Source organism: Hippocampus zosterae, chromosome 9 (genome assembly GCF_025434085.1).
Source record: "Hippocampus zosterae strain Florida chromosome 9, ASM2543408v3, whole genome shotgun sequence".
NCBI lineage: Eukaryota > Metazoa > Chordata > Actinopteri > Syngnathiformes > Syngnathidae > Hippocampus > Hippocampus zosterae.
In genome coordinates, this window is record NC_067459.1 from 11,721,868 (window position 1) to 11,740,986 (window position 19,119).

The window sequence follows — 19,119 nt, forward strand, 5'->3', positions numbered from 1 at the left end:
ATTGTTGCTGACACGTGACTTGTAATGTCTCTTCAACATTCTCCCCCAATTTATTTCCATCTGGAATTTTGGATAACTTCAAAAGAAAAAACCCTCGCTAAGCCATCATCTTATCATTGAGCTAAGGTTTATGTGTCCCACTGAGTTGACTTGTCTGTGACTTTATATCCCTGGCAGGGTCACCAATGGCAAAAAAGGTTCTAGGTGAGGGACCAGAAAAAGCATGACTCAAAAGACCCCTTTGAAGATTCCAATACTTGGGGAAACGTTTTTCCTTGTCAGGACCAGGACATGGTCCACCAGGCCCCTCGTTTGGAGCCAGAAGGCCGGGCGACAAGGTCGCTTGGCCTGCACCCATGGGTAGTGATGGGAAAATAAAGCTTCAAATTTGTTTCCTGAATCTTTTTTTTTTGGTATCTATCTGTGCGTGCACGTGTGTACACAATATTTCGAATGGAAAAACATGTCTAAACAGTGTTGTCACCTGCCCCATTCACTTGTGGTGTTGGGTGCATGTTTTTTTTCACAGGTCAGCACCAAGACTGGACCATCAGTGGGAGCTAAATTTGGTAGTCAGGGTGGGTGATCATGTTCCCTATCTGTGTGCACACGATACTGTCCCAGTTACTTGAGCGATGTTCTATCTCGCACACCCATAAGGTCTCTGATGCCCCTGACAGCTCCACACAACTGTATTTTGACATTTTCAACTTAAAACAGTAAATTGCAGACTTAGGATTGTTTTTTAGGCTGTTTTTTTTTTTTGCCTTCTCGTGACTCAAACTGACAGTTTCGTGGGGCCTGCCAGGAGGACGACCCTGCTACTTTCTTGCTGCTGCTTGAGCCGCCATGTTTCTCGCCCTTGTGGTGACGCCAGAGCTGAGGGAGTTTTTGGTTCAGGCGAGAGGAGGAGCGGTGCGCCTCATCAAGGTGCGCATACAAGACGGTGAGTGACCCTAACAACACGCCACTGAGATGATAAAATTCTGTGTTGGTTGTTTCACTGGCTTTGTATCTCTTTGTGATTGGTTCTATATTGTTTTCATTGTGCTGCCTTGGAAGTTTTTCAATCGGCAATTTTTGCATGAGTTTTAGGGGTCAGGAATACAACGTCCATAAGTGTCTAAATATCCAGTTACATCAATCAGCCCGACACACTTTTGACCATTTGACACAAAGTTGGGTTTACCCATCTACCGATAATAGGACACCTACTGCCCGGAGACAGCTGGGATAGGCTCCAGCCTGCCCGTGACCCTTGAGAGGATAAAGCGGATTAGAAAAATGGATGGATGGATGGACCATGTGGCAACCCCTGACTTGAAGGGACTAAGCCAAAAGTTAAACATTTTTATGTTTTTTAATGATATTTAAAACCTCTCTTGTTGCCAGTCTACTACGGATGATTCAGATAATATGCATATAATAGCAAAACAAAGGAATGCATGGAATAAACTAAAGCATTATTCTCACGGTGCTTTGAGTACAAAGGTGCCACAATCATCTTGTTAATCATTTCAAAGCGGGTTGGTTTTCAGCGAAAAAAACATGAAAAGACGATGATGATCTGATCCGATTTTCTAAGGGGAAAAAAACCCCACAAACATAACAAGATTTGGAGGCAGGAAGGAAAGGAAGGGGAAAAAAAGATTTGGCGGCAGCTGCTCAAGTGTTAAGTGGGAAACGGTTGAGTGAGGCCACATGAACATACCTAGAAAACCTAGGTATGTTCATGACTGATGTGGTGTGTGCATCTGACTCTTGTGTCACACCACTCGTGACTCTTGTTTTTTTGTACGGACCCTTTTTACCATCTGTGACATCACTCCTGCGCTTCACCTCTTTTTTGGCTGGGTCATGTGAACCAGTTTCTGCCCGGTGGCACATATTGCTTTGACTACTTTTCATCACTGACTGATTTTTGACCCTTGTGCAATCAGAGGCAAGGATAGGATCACCTATGGCCCAGCTAAACCATGATTCTTATGATCCTGATATAAATAAATACCGGTCATATAAATCCTAAAATCTTGTTCTGTAGTTGGGTATGAAAGTCTAACATATGGTATGCCAACACACCCCAAGATAGGATTGTGAGTGCAAAAAGTGCTGCGGCGGATTGGTAGGGATTTTACATCATGTTACATAGTAAGGTTTTATTTAAATGGAGAATTGATCAAATCCTCACGTGTTTGGAGTTGAAATGTTAACACATCGCAAGATAGTGACCTGATTGCAAAAAGTTGTGAGGAAGAGTTAAGGAAGCGATTTATATCCTGTCCTGTGAATAACAACTAAGAACACACTAACAGACCATTTTCACTGCCAAAATTAAGCATAGCTATCTTTATAAAGTCAATATTTTGTACTGGATCTCATTCACTGTTGTGGTGGTCATTCAAGAGAAGTGCTGTACTCACATAACAAAGGCATGGTTAAAGAAGGATAGTTGGTGGAAAATATGCAGAACAGGAATTTGTTACCCCTCAGAATAGAAACAGTTTGCAGGAGACTAGTCAGCAAAGCCAAGCAGTATCCTGCAAGGACATAGCTTCATTAGCTAGCTGGACGATGGCCTGATGAATAGAAAATCACCAACATGCTACACTAAAAATTACATTAGCTTGATTAATGATTAGATATTGAGCAGATCCGTTTTTAGATGGAAAATGTCTGAAATGCCATGTTGGAAAGCAAGGCACTTAGCAGAATTAGCTTGGTTGATTAGACAGACAGACAGACAGACAGACAGACAGACAGACAGGGTAAGACTGGGAGGGACAAACAAACAGGTGAATACACATGGACAGCACTGACAGACAGATAATAGACAGATAGAGATGGATGGACACAAGCAAGTATATTGAGACAGACAGACTGACTGACTGACAGACAGACATGAAGGTGAGACGACAGGAATGGAGGGACAAGAGATGGATGGACAGCTCAGGGAGAGACAGACAGGTAGCGAGAGACAGACAATCCCAGCCTATCGTGACATCAGCTGAAATTGCTGGCCAACAAATAACATGGTTGAGAGAAAATGGCCACCACGTTCCACAAAAGAAACAAACAAACGAACAAAAATACCATATACCCAGCATAACTATCCAGCACGTAGGTTAATGTCGAGAAAATGGTTGATATGTTTCTCGAAAGAGGAAAGCGACATCAGCTCACATTGCTATCTAGGAGATTGACTGATGGCTAGAAAATGGCCGATGTGCTATGCTGAAAGGCAGGGGTCACCAAACTTTTTGAGAGTGAGAGCTACTTCATGTGTCCTGATTGTGTGAAGGGCTACTAAATTGATACACGTCTAAAATAACATTTGTACAAATTACATTTAATAATATTAGAACATTAGCTAGCTAGATGTATACTGTAGCTAGCTAGTTAGATAGCTAAATAGGTGGCTATAGAATCTATAATGCTGCCCATGTTTGCATTTTTAAATCAAAATTTCTACGAGCAAATCACAATCCTAGCACTGGCGGGCTACTGGTGTGGTCCTCACGGGCTACCTGGTGCTCGCGGGCACCACGTTGGAGACCCCTGCTGAAAGGCAAAGCAACATTAGCTCAAGAGAATCAAGACAAGGGCACGGAAAATCCTCCTGGATCGACCGCACCCTGCCCACCACCTTTTTCAGCCACTCCCCTCAGGCAGACGCTACAGATCCCTGCGCACAAAATCCAGTAGACACTTAAACAGCTTCTTCCCTCTAGCCATTAACTCCTTAAACAGTCACTGACATAGTCACTCTTCTTGCACCACAAAATGGTACTACAAAACTACTGGTATACTCTAAAATGGTTCAATGATTTTCTTGTTTACGATAATACTAGTGCAGCGTGTTATACCGGAGACAAATTCCTTGTGTGTTCTACATACTTGGCCAATAAAGATGATTCTGATTCTGATTCTGAAGAAGCTATCTAGCAGATATTGATTTGATATGGCAGATATGCTGCACTAAAAACAAAGCAACATTATCTCAATTTGCTGGCTCGACAATAGCTAGCTAGCTAGATAGATAGATAGATAGATAGATAGATAGATAGATAGATAGATAGATAGATAGATAGATAGATAGATAGATAGATAGATAGATAGATAGATAGATAGATAGATAGATAGATAGATAGATAGATAGATAGATAGATAGATAGATAGATAGATAGATAGATAGATAGATAGATAGATAGATAGATAAAAGGTTGCTAAAAGAAATTAAACATTACATCATCCTGTGAACGTGTGTTGTAATGCAAGGTAAGGAATGTAATGTCCGCCTGGTGTGACTTTCAGAACAGCTGGTGCTTGGGGCCTACAGGGAACCAGAGCAGAGCTGGGACCGGGATTACGACCATTTCCTTTTACCTCTGCTGGACCGGCAGGAGCCCTGCTATGTGCTCTACCGCCTGGACTCCCACAATGCACTGGGCTTTGAGTGGCTCTTCTTATCCTGGTCACCTGATGAGTCTTCCGTATGTTACAGACATCACCTTCATCCTTTCCTGATAAACACATTGACAAGAGCAGTCAGAATTTATGAGGCTTGTCCACAAAAAGTAATGCGCAGAGGAAAGTTGAAATGGGTCTATCATTTGATCTGCTGCTTAGCGAAACGAGCTTATCAAAAATACTAATCGCTTTGCCTTTTCGCAGAGCATGTCACTTATGATCTGATATCTAGCAATTTGAGCTCCTTTGTGTTTCCATTAATCTGTTTGGCTTGCTAGTGTCTTTAGCTGTGATTGTGCAATGCACAATGTGCATGTAACCACTGTGCTACATGACAAATCATCAACTGATCTGTGTGAGCAGAACAACAACCAGCTAACTGTTTGCATCACAAGCTATCATGGTTCTTGGCGATATTAATTCAAAGATCTCTTTTGTAGTCGCCAGTGTGAATTACTGATAAAATGACATTGTTCTTTTGTCTAAACATGCACCGTCTCCTTCTTATAAATCATCAGTTGTTCTTCTTCAAAACAATGGTAAAAATCACTCATTCACAGGACCAATGCCAAGTGATGCTTTCCATTACTCTGATAAAAGCGGGTCAGGCTAACTCAACTACATTTAGATTACAGTGGTAATCTTATCAAATTAATCTCTCCAATCATAAAATTATGATCATGTGTTAATAAACTGATAATTTTACAGTCGTGTAGTGGTAATCTTATTTTGACGTCAGAACCCTACTGTTTTAAATCCGTAATGTTTGATAATTATGCACTTGTGACTTTTCCAGACAAAAGCCACCTAGTTTCTCAACTAAAGTATCAAATCTCCTTCCCCATCCATTTTCTATGGTGCAGATCTCAAGATCCAGTGATGTTGGAGGCTAGCCGTTCAATTTTGGGCAAAAGGCAGACCACAACCTGGACTGGTTGCCAGTTATTCAAAGGGCACATAGACAGACAATCTTTCAAACTTACATTGAAAACTGAAGTCAGGAGGGGGGGCGTGGGGGGGGGATATTTTTTCACTTCATTGTACATGCATTATTTTATTTTGTCAAGCTGAGCTTTTTTCAATCGTACATTTTTTTGGGGGGGGATTCTATGTTTCTCTGCTATTTGCAGGTCAAAGACAAGATGCTGTATGCTGCCACCCGTGCCACCGTCAAGAAGGAGTTTGGCGGTGGCCATGTGAAGTATGAGATGTTTGGCACACTGGAGGTCAGAGTCCATTTGGTTGGCAGTGGGCAGGAGCAACGTTTGTTTCAAAGGGACTCTCTAGTGTATCTTTTTCCACCCCTCCCCATAGGAGGACGTCTGCCTGTCGGGCTACCAGCGTCATGTGTTGTCGTACTCCAGCCCTGCACCGCTCACACTAGCGGAGCAGGAGCTGCAGAGGATCAAGCTCACTGAGGTGAGATGTCAAAAATCCATTCTGTTGTGTTCTCATTGCAAAAAAATTCACCTGCTTCACTTTTGCAGACATTTATATCATACATAACATAATATATTTATATATTTTTTAATAATATTAAAAAAATATAACATAATATAATATGTTGGTGAGTGAATGAATACATGATCATCATTATTTCAGGAGTTACGCTGCAATTTTGGTTTGGTGATCTAGTATGAAAATTTTACAGTACAAAATGTGTGACTTGGCTCAATAAAGGTTGGGAAACATTGAGTTAGACATCAGTTTCAGACCAACAGGTGATTGTGATCGGAAGGGATGATGTATGTTCTTGCCGAGATCGAGGGAAGCCTTTCTCACAGAATTTGACGTCTGCTCTTTAGTAACCTGATGAAAAAACACATACAGTATTTCTTCATTCATGACTAAAAGATGAGCTGTGTGCTTGCTGCCCCCTGCAGGTGGCAGTAGAGAACAGCGTGGAAAGTAAGCAGCAAACCCTTCAAGGCCTGGCCTTCCCGCTGCAGGAGACGGCCAGACGAGCCCTCCAGCAACTTGCCCAGAAGCAGATCAATTACATACAGCTGGTCAGCGCCCCACCACAACCACTTAGAACACCAAAATAATTCAAACACTGAATGACCACCTCCACTTTCTCAGAGACTGGATGTGGAGCGAGAGACGATTGAACTGGTTCATTTCCACCACACGGAGACACGGGACTTGCCTTACAGAGTCCCCAAAGACACGCCAAGATATCACTTCTTCCTCTACAAACACTTCCATGAAGGCGACTCCTTCGAATCCGTCGGTACGCCATTATTGAGTTTCGTGCTTGATTATGGAATGTCTCCACGTTTGCCCCCCCCCCCCCCCTACACGCACACACACACACACACCCTGACAACAGGCCTATATTTAGTCGCAGATGTCACATGAGATCAGCTGTCGAAAATAGGCGAGATGGACAAGACAAACTTGCAGTAATTTGATTTCGGAGAAATATTTTTCTGCATCACCACAAATAGCACTGTGACCAAGTAGTTGGATCTGGGTTGAAATCTTGGCTCTGGCATGCATCGAAGAGTCGAAATTGTCTATAAATGTGAATGTGCATGTGAATGGTTGTTAATCTATGTGTCACAGGATCACTGTGACAGGGCCACTATGTGGCCTGTGATTGATCCGCAACCGGTCTGGGTCAGTTAACTCAGTTAAGCCATGATCCTCATGAGGACAAGCGCTGTACAAAATGGATGAAATGGACAGAAATAAACCACTCGTGACTTCTCTGAATTCATTGTGGGACACAAATAAGCGGAATCAACAGATCTAAATCAATATACAATACAATTAAGAGCCGCCTGTAGCTCGGTCCATGAACCAAGCCACATCATGGCATCATGTGTCATTCATTGTTTGTCCATTTTAAATACACACAGAAAAATGCAAACGTCAATAAAAGAACCTGAAGCGGTTCCCACTCAATCACAAATAGACAAGTATTCACAGCGACATTCGCGCTTATGGACAATTTCAAGTCTTTCATGACCCCAACATGTTCTTGGAATATGAGATAAAACTGGAGTACCTTGAGGAACAAAAACGAAGCAAGGGGAGAATTTGGAAACTCCACACAAGAATTTATAAATTCTCAGGAGGTCAAATGTGAGACTCAACTGTGGTAATGTGGAAAATTCAATTTTAAATTTGATAACCTTCCCATGGGGAGGCACGGTGAATGAGTGGTTAGCACGTCGACTCCAGATTGAAGGGTTGCATGCTCCCAGTAGACTAGGAGAAGCTTATCTATAATAGACTTGACTATTTGAATGGTCTTCTTTCCCTCAAAAAAGCCATCAAACAGCTGGAGCTCGAATTCTGGCCAAAACAAAGAGATCGAAACATAGTTCTCCTGTCCTAAAGGCGGAACACTGGCTCCCCTGTCAGCCGGAGACTTAAAAGTTCTGCTTCTGGTCTATAAATCACTGAATGGTTTAGGTCCTGACTACATTAAAAAAATAATAATAATTTTTTTTCACTGTTTGTTCTTTTACAAACTGTCATAAGTGACTTTTTTATTTCTGTCGTTTAAAAAAAATCTGTTTTCTTTGTAAATCCTTTTAATGTTTTTAATTATGTGAAGCACATTGAGTTGCCTTGTGTATGAAATGCGCTTTCTAGATCAGAAAATAAAGCTGTGTTTGCCTCTTAACCACATTTTCAAAATCTATCAGAAAGGTAAAAGTAGGTATGGGAAGTAATGGTCTGAGCGTATGCGTCAATTAAACATCTGTCATCTTGTTTGTAGTGTTCATCTACTCCATGCCTGGGTACAGCTGCAGCATCAAGGAGCGAATGCTCTACTCCAGCTGCAAGAGTCGACTCTTGGAGGAGGTGGAGAGAGATTACCAGCTGCAGGTTGCGAAAAAGGTGAAAGGGAGTTGTACACGGATAGAACATTCAATTGAGCAGCTGTCGGGGAAAAAGAGTCCTTTGAGGACACTGAGGTCATGTGCGCCGTGTAATTCTTTTATAGGAATTTGATGCTCAGAGAAACATAAAATGCTTTGTATTTTTGCGGAGGATTTCACGGACTCATATAACAAGCGACATAAAATGCAGCGCGTCAAATACATGAAGTTTTTTTCCTCTCTCTAGTTGGAAATTGACGATGGAGATGTGTTGACGGAAGAGTTTCTGTACGAAGAGTTTCATCCGAAGCAGCACGCGCTCAGGCAGGCCTTTGCCAAGCCACGCGGCCCCGCAGGCAAGAGGGGACACAAGCGCCTCATTAAGGGCCGAGGCGAGGCGGTGCAGGACGGCTAGAAGGCGGACAAAAGTTCTTGCTGAGGTGTTTCTTGAGTACTGGCACTTTGTAAAATAACAGACACATCGTCAGGCCCAAAACAAAGAGCTCAATGTCCAGTTCTTTGTGAGCATAGGAGACATTTGTGATATAGAGGCTGGTCTCACTGCATGTATGGTTCAGAATTCTATTGGTGTGTTTAAAAATGTATGAAAAAAAAACACTCAACACCTTTCTAGTAGCTTTTATTTTCATACACACACAAATGCAATGGGGTCAACTGGTTAGCACGTCGGCCTCACAGTGTAGAGGTGCAGGGTTCGATTCCGGCTCCAGCCTTCCTGTGTGGAGTTTGCATGTTCTCCCTGTCCGTTGCTTCGTGGGTTTTCTTCGGGACTCCGGTTTCCTCCCACATTCCAAAAACATCCGTGGCAGGTTAATGGAACGCTCTAAATTGTCCCGAAGTGTGAGTGTGAGCGTGGATGGTTGTTCGTCTCTGTGTGCCCTGCAATTGGGTGGCAACCAGTTCAGGGTGTCCCCTGCCTGCTACCCGAAGACAGCTGGGATAGGCTCCAGTGCGCCCCGCGACCCTTATGAGGGTGAACGGATCAGGAAATGGATGGACAAAAAAAACAAACCAGAAAAAAAAAGACAGGTTGGCCAGGGGTGTGAAGACAATGCAGCATGGTGGTACGAACATCATGAAACTATGTTGGTCCCATTTATGGCCTATTCGGCATTGCCTAGGACATCATTCTGCCAAAAAGGAACCACCTTTAAACTTGCTTCCAGGCTGACAAAGTCAAGTCAAGCTTTATTCATCTGTGAAATAAAAGTAATTTCACAGGTGAAATTACTTTCCTCTCTCAACCATAGTGCAAACAGTGCAAAAATGAATCCCCCGGAGCGGCCAGCCTCATCTCCAGAGATGAATCCAATAGAGAACTAGCAGGGGGCAATTAACCAAATGCTGCTTCTGAGGTCAAAGCATCAAATTCAGACAATTATGGAAACATCACGATTCAATTCACTTCAATTCATTTCAATGCAACAGAGATGAGAAGCACCTGTCAGAAATACTAAATATTCGATCAGTGATACACAAAGAAACAAAAATTTCAGCAGGTTTTAGTTTATACGTCCCCAAAATATGTTTTTAATCGCCTAGTATTCATTTTTTAATCTTTTCAAAACATGCAGCAAAAGGTGTATGCTATGAAGTGGCTAGCTTGGTCTCCTGATAAAAATCCAATAGACAGCTAGTGGGGGTGACATTAATATTGCGGTTTCTGAAGCCAAACTACGATAGGCAGCTGACTTTTGGACTGCCTAATCTTCGATTTTCTTCCATTTCTTCAACACATTAGATTTTTTTTCAGTATTTAATTTTGAATAGTTCCCATTGTATTCAGGTGTATGCAAATAAAAACTAGTACCGGAATGAGATGAAGCCACTGTTTTTTTTTTTTTTTTTTTTTTCCATTCTGTTGAATTGTATCAGAATAGTTACTTGATTACCTTATGTTAGACTTACACAATGAATCTGCAGTGGACTTTTAAGGACACAATTTTGTACCAGCAATGTTTGTAAGAAAACTAAAATTAAATTCCAAGTAAAAATGTTTTGACTGTGACAAGATGTTTTCACTCAGCCTGCGGCGGGTAAGTCAATTGACTTAAACTCATCGTATTTACATTCAGAAAAAACAGTGCTATGTGGTGATGGTCATAAAGCAAAAAAAAAAAGTCAACCAAGTTGACATACGGCACTGGAGTGAATTTTGAGTTTGAGTTTGTTTATTGAACATAAATTAATGGCATACAAATGCATTTTTGCAGTGCTCTGGCGTGAGCCCAGGGTGTATGAATGCGTGACCATCAAGCTATTCAAGAGCTCCGAGATGGATTTTCTGTAACTGCGACTGCGATGTCAGCTGCAATGGCTTCCAATCATAATCTGCCACATTCTTGTTTAAAGTAACACTGATATGAAGTGCCTTGAAAAATAGCATTTGGCATCCGCCGCCGCTATTACTTCACTGCTATCGCTCGAGATCATGAGGATCATTGAACTGGAACGGAATTCCCAGAAGCAACAGAAAACAGATTGAAGGAAGATAAACATGATTAATTTAAAAACTCCTCTCAACCAACCCTGAGAGATAAATTATACTCTTTGGCACCATTTATTGCCCTTTTTGATGCGTAAAGCATGGGCTTTTCTTAGTTTTGCTGTTGTACCACAAAAAAATGCAACCACACCAAAATCTGCAAAACTATGTTGTGACACAGAGCAAACCATGAAATACAGTGACCCAGCAGCTCGGGGACCGTTTGGAGTGCCCAACCACAGTGGGCCCCAAACACCAGTGCGTGGTACTGGGGCACGTCTCATTTGTCCCGGGCCAAGATCCTTTTGTGTTTATTTTTGTTTTTCCTGAGCGTCAGTCAACCCCTCCCCCGCCCACCCGTCGATTTTACCTTTTAAAGCAGCCGTCCCCAACCTTTTTTGCCCCACCAACCGGTTTGATGTTAGACAATATTTTCAGGGACCGGCCTTTAAGGCCAGATATACGGTATACAACAAAATAATAAGATATGACATGCATGAAAACGGCGGCATTTTCGTAACAGTCATAAACACGAATCATGACACGAGGAAGTCTGATCTGGCCGCAACGCTCTCTGATTGCTGGGGTAACGTTAAAACTACCTTCTAAATAAGATACACCGCAAATAAAAATTGCATGAAAAATATGACTCACCATAGCCGCATATTATGCAGGGTGGGCTTGATATGAGGAATCTTGTGTTGAGATAAATCCGTATCTTAAGTAGGACTCCTCATACTTTCTTATTATATGTAGCCTTCTTTTTCTTGGAAGTCGTTGGCTCCTCTTCCGTCTCCTGGCTGGGCCTTTTCCCCTTTCCATAGGAACTTTGCAAAGACGTTTTTTTTAAACTCATTTTGCTAGCTGTAGGGCAGTATGTCCAAAGTCCGGCCCGCGGGCCAAATCCGGCCCTCGGTCGAATTTCATACGGCCCTCGGCCCCTGTCATAAAATCAGTGCCGTCTGGCCCGCAGGTTGGGCGCAATGGAACACGTGTTGCATTGACTGAGGTCTCGTAGACTGGTGAGTGATGTTTTATAGAGTACTGCTTCCCTCTAGTGGCTAAATGAGTAATAGCATTCACTAAATGAGTAATAGCATTTAGACACTAGAGGGCAGTAGCACTCTACGAGACATCACTCACGAGTTAACAAGACATAACTCCGTGTTTATATTGACTGATATGTCATATTTCAAATGATCCTTGCAGTTGTGGATATGTGTATTGCTTGTTCATTTCCCTGTTGTTCGAGTCAAAGGTTTTGTGACTATTGAAAAGTCATGGTGATACATTTTATGTTTCAAATCAATAAATTTGCACTGAGACTTCTGTTTAAGAAAAAGTCAAGTGAATAAGCAGTTGCATGTGATATACCTGTTTCAAATGAACCAAAAGAAATTCTTAAGATTGTTGAAATTAAAATAAAAATGGAAATGTGAAACAGACTGGCTTACTAAAATTTGTTGAACAATATTGTTGTTCAATGTAAAGAATGTCAGCCAAGGTCGGCCCCCCGACATTTTACCACATAAAATCTGGCCCCCTTGGCAAAAAGTTTGGACACCCCTACAGTGTAGGGTTTCATTTAAGCGGTAACCTATCACGTGACCAAGAAGCGCCGCCTTCACCTGCATCAAGTGTGACATATTGTAGACTGATTTAACAGAGAGTCCGGTAATTTTTCAAAATAAAATATATAATTCAGATTCCGAAATGAATAAAACTGAGATAATATAAGTTATTTAGTCTTTCTGTGCGGCCCGGCACCAAGCCCGGGGGTTGGGGACCTCTGTTTTAAAGGACAATATTAATAGGGCCGGTTGATTATATGAGCGAGAATCGTGATATTACCTAACCAGCACGAACTGTGAGTATACTGAATTTGTGCCATCAAAATATGCGCGACTCTAGTCACCATTCTAACATTGTTTTGCAAATAAACTGAATTTGTCAACTAAATGAAAGAAGAAGCGTTACACAGAACAATAAATTGACGAAATGTACTTCTGCCAGAGACACAAAGGCCCAGGCAAGTCATCTCCTTGGAACGAATAAACCCTTCATCCACAATAAGGTGACGTCTCAGGGAGGGGTTTTTAACTTGAAGTTACACGAAATTCCAGATGTAAATTAATTTGAACGTTGATGAGTTATTACCAGTCATGCGTGAACAACAATAGTCTGCTTGTATCAATCTTTGCCTCTTTTATTGACTGTCAAAATGCATCACGAATTTCATTGGATTCTGTGATCTGCAGGACCATCATCACGAGCAAAGCATTTTAAAACAACAAAGGCATTTATCAACATTGTCTAGTTTTAGCCAAATTGTCACCATGATGAACAACCAACTGTGGACGCCTGCGCCTCACAGTGCAGAGGTGCCGAGTTCGATTCCAAATCAACCCCTGCACCTTTGCGAAAAGTTTTTATGAAGTACAATATTATTACAGTGCACTCCGCTTAATAGAACACCATTGGGCCGAAGCGCTTCTGTTCTACTAAGCGGGGTTTCTATTAACCGGAGACACTTTATTAGGTACACCTTCAGACACGTCGACGACCAAGTTATGCACGCAGAAAAACCCCTGCTGACGAGTTAGAAGAGATATTTCGACTGTGGACGTCCATATCTTTAATCAAACAACAAAACAACAACTTTAATCAACTTCAGTCAAACATCTCAAATCACGAGAAAAACGTCGTTACTTTTGTCTGGAAACAGGAGTCCGTAATTTTGCGGTTGACTTCCCTCTCAATGCGCTGGATAAGAGGGAAGTCCTGGAACCGCGGGCGTACCTTCTGAGAATCCGGCAATGCATCGTATCGTCTGAGTATGTCCTTCTTGTCGCTAGAACTACCGCGTTTTCTCGCGATAGTGGTACAGTATCGCGATAGCTACACTTCGTCTCTCTCTCGTCTCTTGAATGAAGTTGAAGCCATTGTGACGTGCGTGTGTCTATGAGTGGAGTGACGCGTGCTACCTGTTACTGTATACGGCTAGAACTACCGCGTTTTCTCGCGATAGTGGTACAGTATCGCGATAGCTACACTTCGAAAACCACTAGTTTACAATGTTCATTGCTTACGGCCTGTTCTATTAAGCGGAGATCTGTTCTACTAAGCGGAGTATCTTTATAGGAAATTGCATTAGGCAAATCGGTTCCAGAGCCTTTTGCTCTATTAAGCGGATCACTCTATTAACCGGTGTTCTATTAAGCGGAGTGCACTGTAATAGCAAAGTGGTGGGAGAGATTTCCATTCATTACAATGGGGAAGCAGGATGATTTGAGTCAACTTTTATCGCAAGACACCACTGAGAATGGAAGGTGTGTATTTGTGTTTATTGTATTAGAACTTGAACCCGACAAGTTATGATAAGATACTTCCTGGTTCGTGGAAGCAAGACATTGCAAATAGGTGAAGCACGCCATTTGGATTTGAGATGGACTGCACAATTTGAGCCAGAGAGTGTCGGGTCAAATGGCACAAGGTGATATTTAAAAAAAAAAAAAGATTTTCAAACGTCTCCATTTCTGAGAAAAACAATTATATCTGTGTTTTTAACATGCATAAAAACATTAAGATTATGTTAGCTTTGGGCAAATCAGAAAGCTCCACCACTCAGTACAAGTGAGTTTATTGCTGCATGCTGCACACAAACAGGCATTCATGAACACAATAGCCATAAACGTGACCTCCCCTCCACCCCGCCCACCACCACTACCCCTACTTACCAATAGCACCATTTTCCCTTGAAAATACTTGGTATGCACCCAGTGTACTGTGTGAATCATTGTCCTGCTTGCCTATTAGATCTTCCAGACGGATAATCTCCCATGTTCCCAGAATCTGCTCTTGTGTCTTCTGAACATGGAAAAAAATGACACCTCATATTGTGAAGGAAGCAGATTCAATAACAAGACCGTCTCAAAGCGCTTTCGAAAAAAAAACCCTGCCAGAAAAAAAAAAACGCCTCAGGGGAAGGAGAATTCCTCAGAATAGGCGACGTCCCATACATGAATGTTAATCATCAGGCGAAGCACATTTATGAGGTCAGCTTGACATGCATTTCTTGCCCGGATACTACAATGTATTTACTTTACTCTTAGGAAGATGAATGAATGAATGAATAACTCGGAGAGATTTATGCAACAGCACCAACGCTTTTGAGCCCTATTTTTTCTTGTATTCTTACACGTGAAAACATATTTGCTTAACTGCATCCGGATAGACAAAAGTCCGCAGGCCTTCTGAGAACACAGCTCGCTTGAGGATTTCTAGGAAAGGGTTCCCATTCAGCGGTACTGTATCAGAGCACTCCAGTGTAAACGGCAATGATGAAGACTCCTAAATAGTTGCATGTGTTGGTGCGAGGCCAATCCACCACATGCGTGTGCGAAGGAATATTTGGAAAAAGTTGTGTTCAGGAAAGCATCTCGCCAAGAATGGCCTTTAAAAACACACAGGTGTTCGGTTGTTTTTAAACTAAAAAGCAGTCAAAGGGCCTTGAGTTGACTTGTCTATAAACTGTTCAGACGTTTACCCAATCAAAAATACTGTCTATCAACCTCCGATGTGTTGGATTATTATTATGATTTTTGCATAATAATGATGGCCCTCATAAAGCCTTACAACATTTCAACATTTTACTACCGGTATTCTCAGCTGACATCAAGTGTAAAAAATCAATTCTGACTGATCAACCACCGACTCATTTCAATTTGGATTTATTTTTCTTAGCATGATGAGAAAAATATTCGTTTTTCTGTTAAACTACTGCAATCATTAATCATCACGGCTATGTTTTAACATTTGAAGAAACTTTTTTTATTTTTTTGCTCGACAAAAGTTTCAGAGTCAAACCGCAGCCCTCATGAAAGCTTACAGCACACGTGATCGTTCCATAATGTTCTGCGTGTCTGTGTTTATGTTCAAGGGGAGCTGTGCGCAACATATAAGTTGTTTGCTCTTTCACCACAATACTCTCTTGTTTTTAAGGGTCCATTATGCATTTTCCCCCAGGATTTAAAACGCTCAGCTGTTTAGTACACACTCAACATCCACTTTGTTAGGCTAAGAGCATAATTGCAAGTCATTTTTTCAACATTCTCTGAAAACAAGAAAAAAACACAAGAAATTTGACAAACGAGAAGAGTTCAGTTGCGTCAATTTTAATATTGCGGATTACCATGACTTGAAAGTCTGAGAATAAACCCAGAAATAAAGAAAAACAACGTTTTTCTTTTTTAGCAAGACACATTGGTCACTTCATTCATATTCTGACAGCAGGTTAAAGAAGATTTGAGCAAGTAGGCTAACGACTCGTAACACTTTGGCTGAAATCACTCAGTTTTGGGGTTGGGAAGGTCAGTGGCTTGAATGAGACAGAATGGATTCATTTCTGTGAGGCCCATGACGGGTGTGGTTTCAGGGTTGTGATGAACAGCAGTTCCACATAGACAATAAAAGCATGGGCTGCATTTTCCCTCGGGGTGGCAGCACTTCATCACCAAGCCGGATCCATTCATGTACAGGCCGCTCCCTTATCATGTTCATGCTAACCTGTGGTAACCTCAGCCCGTTGATACAATCGTGTTTCGGTGTGTTTCCGACCGCTGCTTGGAAATGGCGGACCTTCACCCATTCTGAGGGAGTGGCAAAATATCACACGCCAACAATTTGGAAAATCTTGCTCACAGACATATTTTCAGAATTAGGCTGCTCACAAAAGACAGAATCGGTTGGGAAATTTCACACGTGATGGTTTAGCAGCAACAATTTAGAGGAAAAAGTCCAGCCGTGCATTTTCGAGTTTGTCCTCATTAGAGTTGCGGCTGACCTCGGGTGAGAGATGGGCTAAAGCAGGATTGATCACTAGCTAACTGTAGGGTTTTTATCATAGGGTGTCATTTTTTTTAAACCAAAAAGACCCCAACAATTTAGATTGGAAAACCGATTTGATTCAACCCAACTAAATCAAATAAATGTATGCTAAAATATACCATCCTTGATTGATATCACACCCTACGTATGCATCGCATCGAGGTGCATCTCGAATCATGTTTATGACACGTGGGCACCAGGTACAAATCGAAATAAATCAGTTTGATGTTGCAAATGATTTGTTGTTTCTTTCAATTTAATGAACTCAAATAATTTGAGATTTGCAGAACTTGTAAATATGGTTACATGATAATAAATATGACCAGAGCTACAGCCTCAGCATATTGGAAAAATCTAATCGCAATCCCAAATAAAATTGCTCCACTTGAAAGTGTACCAATTTCGAATCATGTCGCACCCCATGCATCAAGACACGTATCAAATCGTCTTTTATTGGAGAGACGCACACTGCTACTACAGACAAACAACCACTCACATGCGCATCCGCACGTCTGGAGAAAATATTCCACAACTACGAGGAAAACATGCAATCTTCATCCAGGGAGGCCAGAGCTGAGATTCCAACCCAGGCAGACGTACTTAACGTTACTAGGTTACGCTGCTCGCTCACTGATAACTTTCTTGAAAGAGGCAACACACACAAAAAAAAAATAATACTGTCTGGTGTTTTTCCATACAGTATGTTCACTTTAAATCAGATTTCACCATTTATTTATTTATTTTTTTGACACAACAGCAGCTCAACAAAATGCAAGTGGGGTAAGGGGCGAGGTCACTCAGTGCATGCTCAACCTCATGTGGCCTCACGCCGTAGCAGTGAACTGAGGACTCACACGTTCCAAAACAAGTGGCCCTGGGCCTTTTAAAACCTCTTCCATTTCCTTGTTGGCGCTCACAACAGCGACAGGTTTTCACAAGTGACGTTGCGTCAAATAGGCTGCCAGTGTTCTTCCACTGAGGGAAATCAACACCCAAGCTGCGGATTGTCTGTGCATGTGTGCACGGGGCATAACCACAGCTACAGGAATAGGGCAAGCAATTGCCCAGGACCCCTAGCTGAGCTACAGGGGGTCCATGAGGGACCGTTGACATCGGTTCATATTAATTAGGAATTTACCTTGAAGACATTTGATGTACTCTGCAGCAAACAATTTGCTTACCGTCATTGTTTAGAAACATGAGCCTTAATCAAGTGTATGACTAATGTGGCTGGTTGCTTGGTACGCTACTCATCCAAAAACAACACTCTTGATTAATTGCCTTGTCAAATGTTACCAGTGGGCACAAGCTTGCCTGTCATTAAATAATCAACACTTGTTACAGTTCTATTTGAAGGTTAATTGTTTTAATGTGTCACAGCGGCCAGAGCGACACAACATTTCGCTGTAGTAAGCTGACACACTTTTGCATAACTGAAACCCTCTGTGTAACTGAGAAGGCATTGTGTATCATAGCGTCCACAGTCACGGTTTCATGAAATAAAATTCACACATATCCAGAAACTTGCTCAACCCACTGCTGGGCTTATTTTAGCAGCTAATGCGACTTTCTTTGCAGTGGCTTTTGTGTATTATCTCATAGTCTACTTCTATCTGCACTGATTTGCTAGCTAACAGTCAATCACAGTGGGCGTCACCGATGGCCGAATCCATTTTGTACACTCGATCGGCAAATTGGTGCCGTTGTTAAATCCAGCTTCTTTCACCTTAGACAGCTGGCCAAAATAAAACCTCTCCTCTCACATGAACACTTTGAGACAGTAATTCATGCCGTTGTCACATCCCGGCTCGATTACTGCAATGCCCTTTACTTTGGAGTCAGCCAGTCCTCCATTAAGCGCCTTCAGCTAGTCCAGAATGCCGCTGCTCGCCTCTTGACTGGTACTCGTAAGAGGGAGCACATAACTCCTACTCTGGCATCCCTTCACTGGCTCCAAATTCATTTTAGAGTTATTTTCAAGATCCTCCTCTTTGTTTTCAAATATCTGAATAATCTCGCGCCACCTTACCTCTCTGAGCTCATCCGCCCCTACACACCTGCCTGGCGCCTCAGGTCTGTGGACCAGTCTTTGTTAGAAGTACCAAGAACTAAACTGAGGCTCAGAGGGGATCGAGCCTTTTCTGTTGCGGGTCCCTCTCTCTGGAATGACCTCCCACTGAACATTCGGCAAGCCTCCTCGCTGCCCATCTTTAAAGCCCTCCTCAAAACTCACTTGTATTCTTTGGCGTTCGACTCAGCATGATTTGTCCTTGATTTTACTGCTTGGTGCTTTCTACCGCCTTTATTACCGATTCGTCTTACTGTTTATTGTGTATGTTAAATCGCTCCATGTGCAGCACTTTGTATGCAGCGATGGCTGTTCGAAAGTGCTCTATAAATACTGTTGACTTGATTTGACTGTGA

General features: G+C 42.1%; 1 protein-coding gene across 1 annotated transcript; it reads left to right on the top strand.

Moving 5' to 3' along the window:
- Positions 1-522: 522 nt before the first annotated feature.
- LOC127607577 (twinfilin-2) lies at positions 523-10,129 on the top strand. Its single transcript, XM_052076026.1, has 9 exons — positions 523-719; positions 791-946; positions 4,312-4,490; positions 5,598-5,693; positions 5,782-5,886; positions 6,351-6,476; positions 6,550-6,700; positions 8,201-8,322; positions 8,551-10,129. The coding sequence occupies exons 2-9, from the start codon at positions 850-852 to the stop codon at positions 8,716-8,718; spliced, it is 1,044 nt and encodes a 347-aa protein (XP_051931986.1). The 5' UTR covers positions 523-719; positions 791-849; the 3' UTR covers positions 8,719-10,129.
- The last annotated feature ends 8,990 nt before the right edge of the window (positions 10,130-19,119 follow it).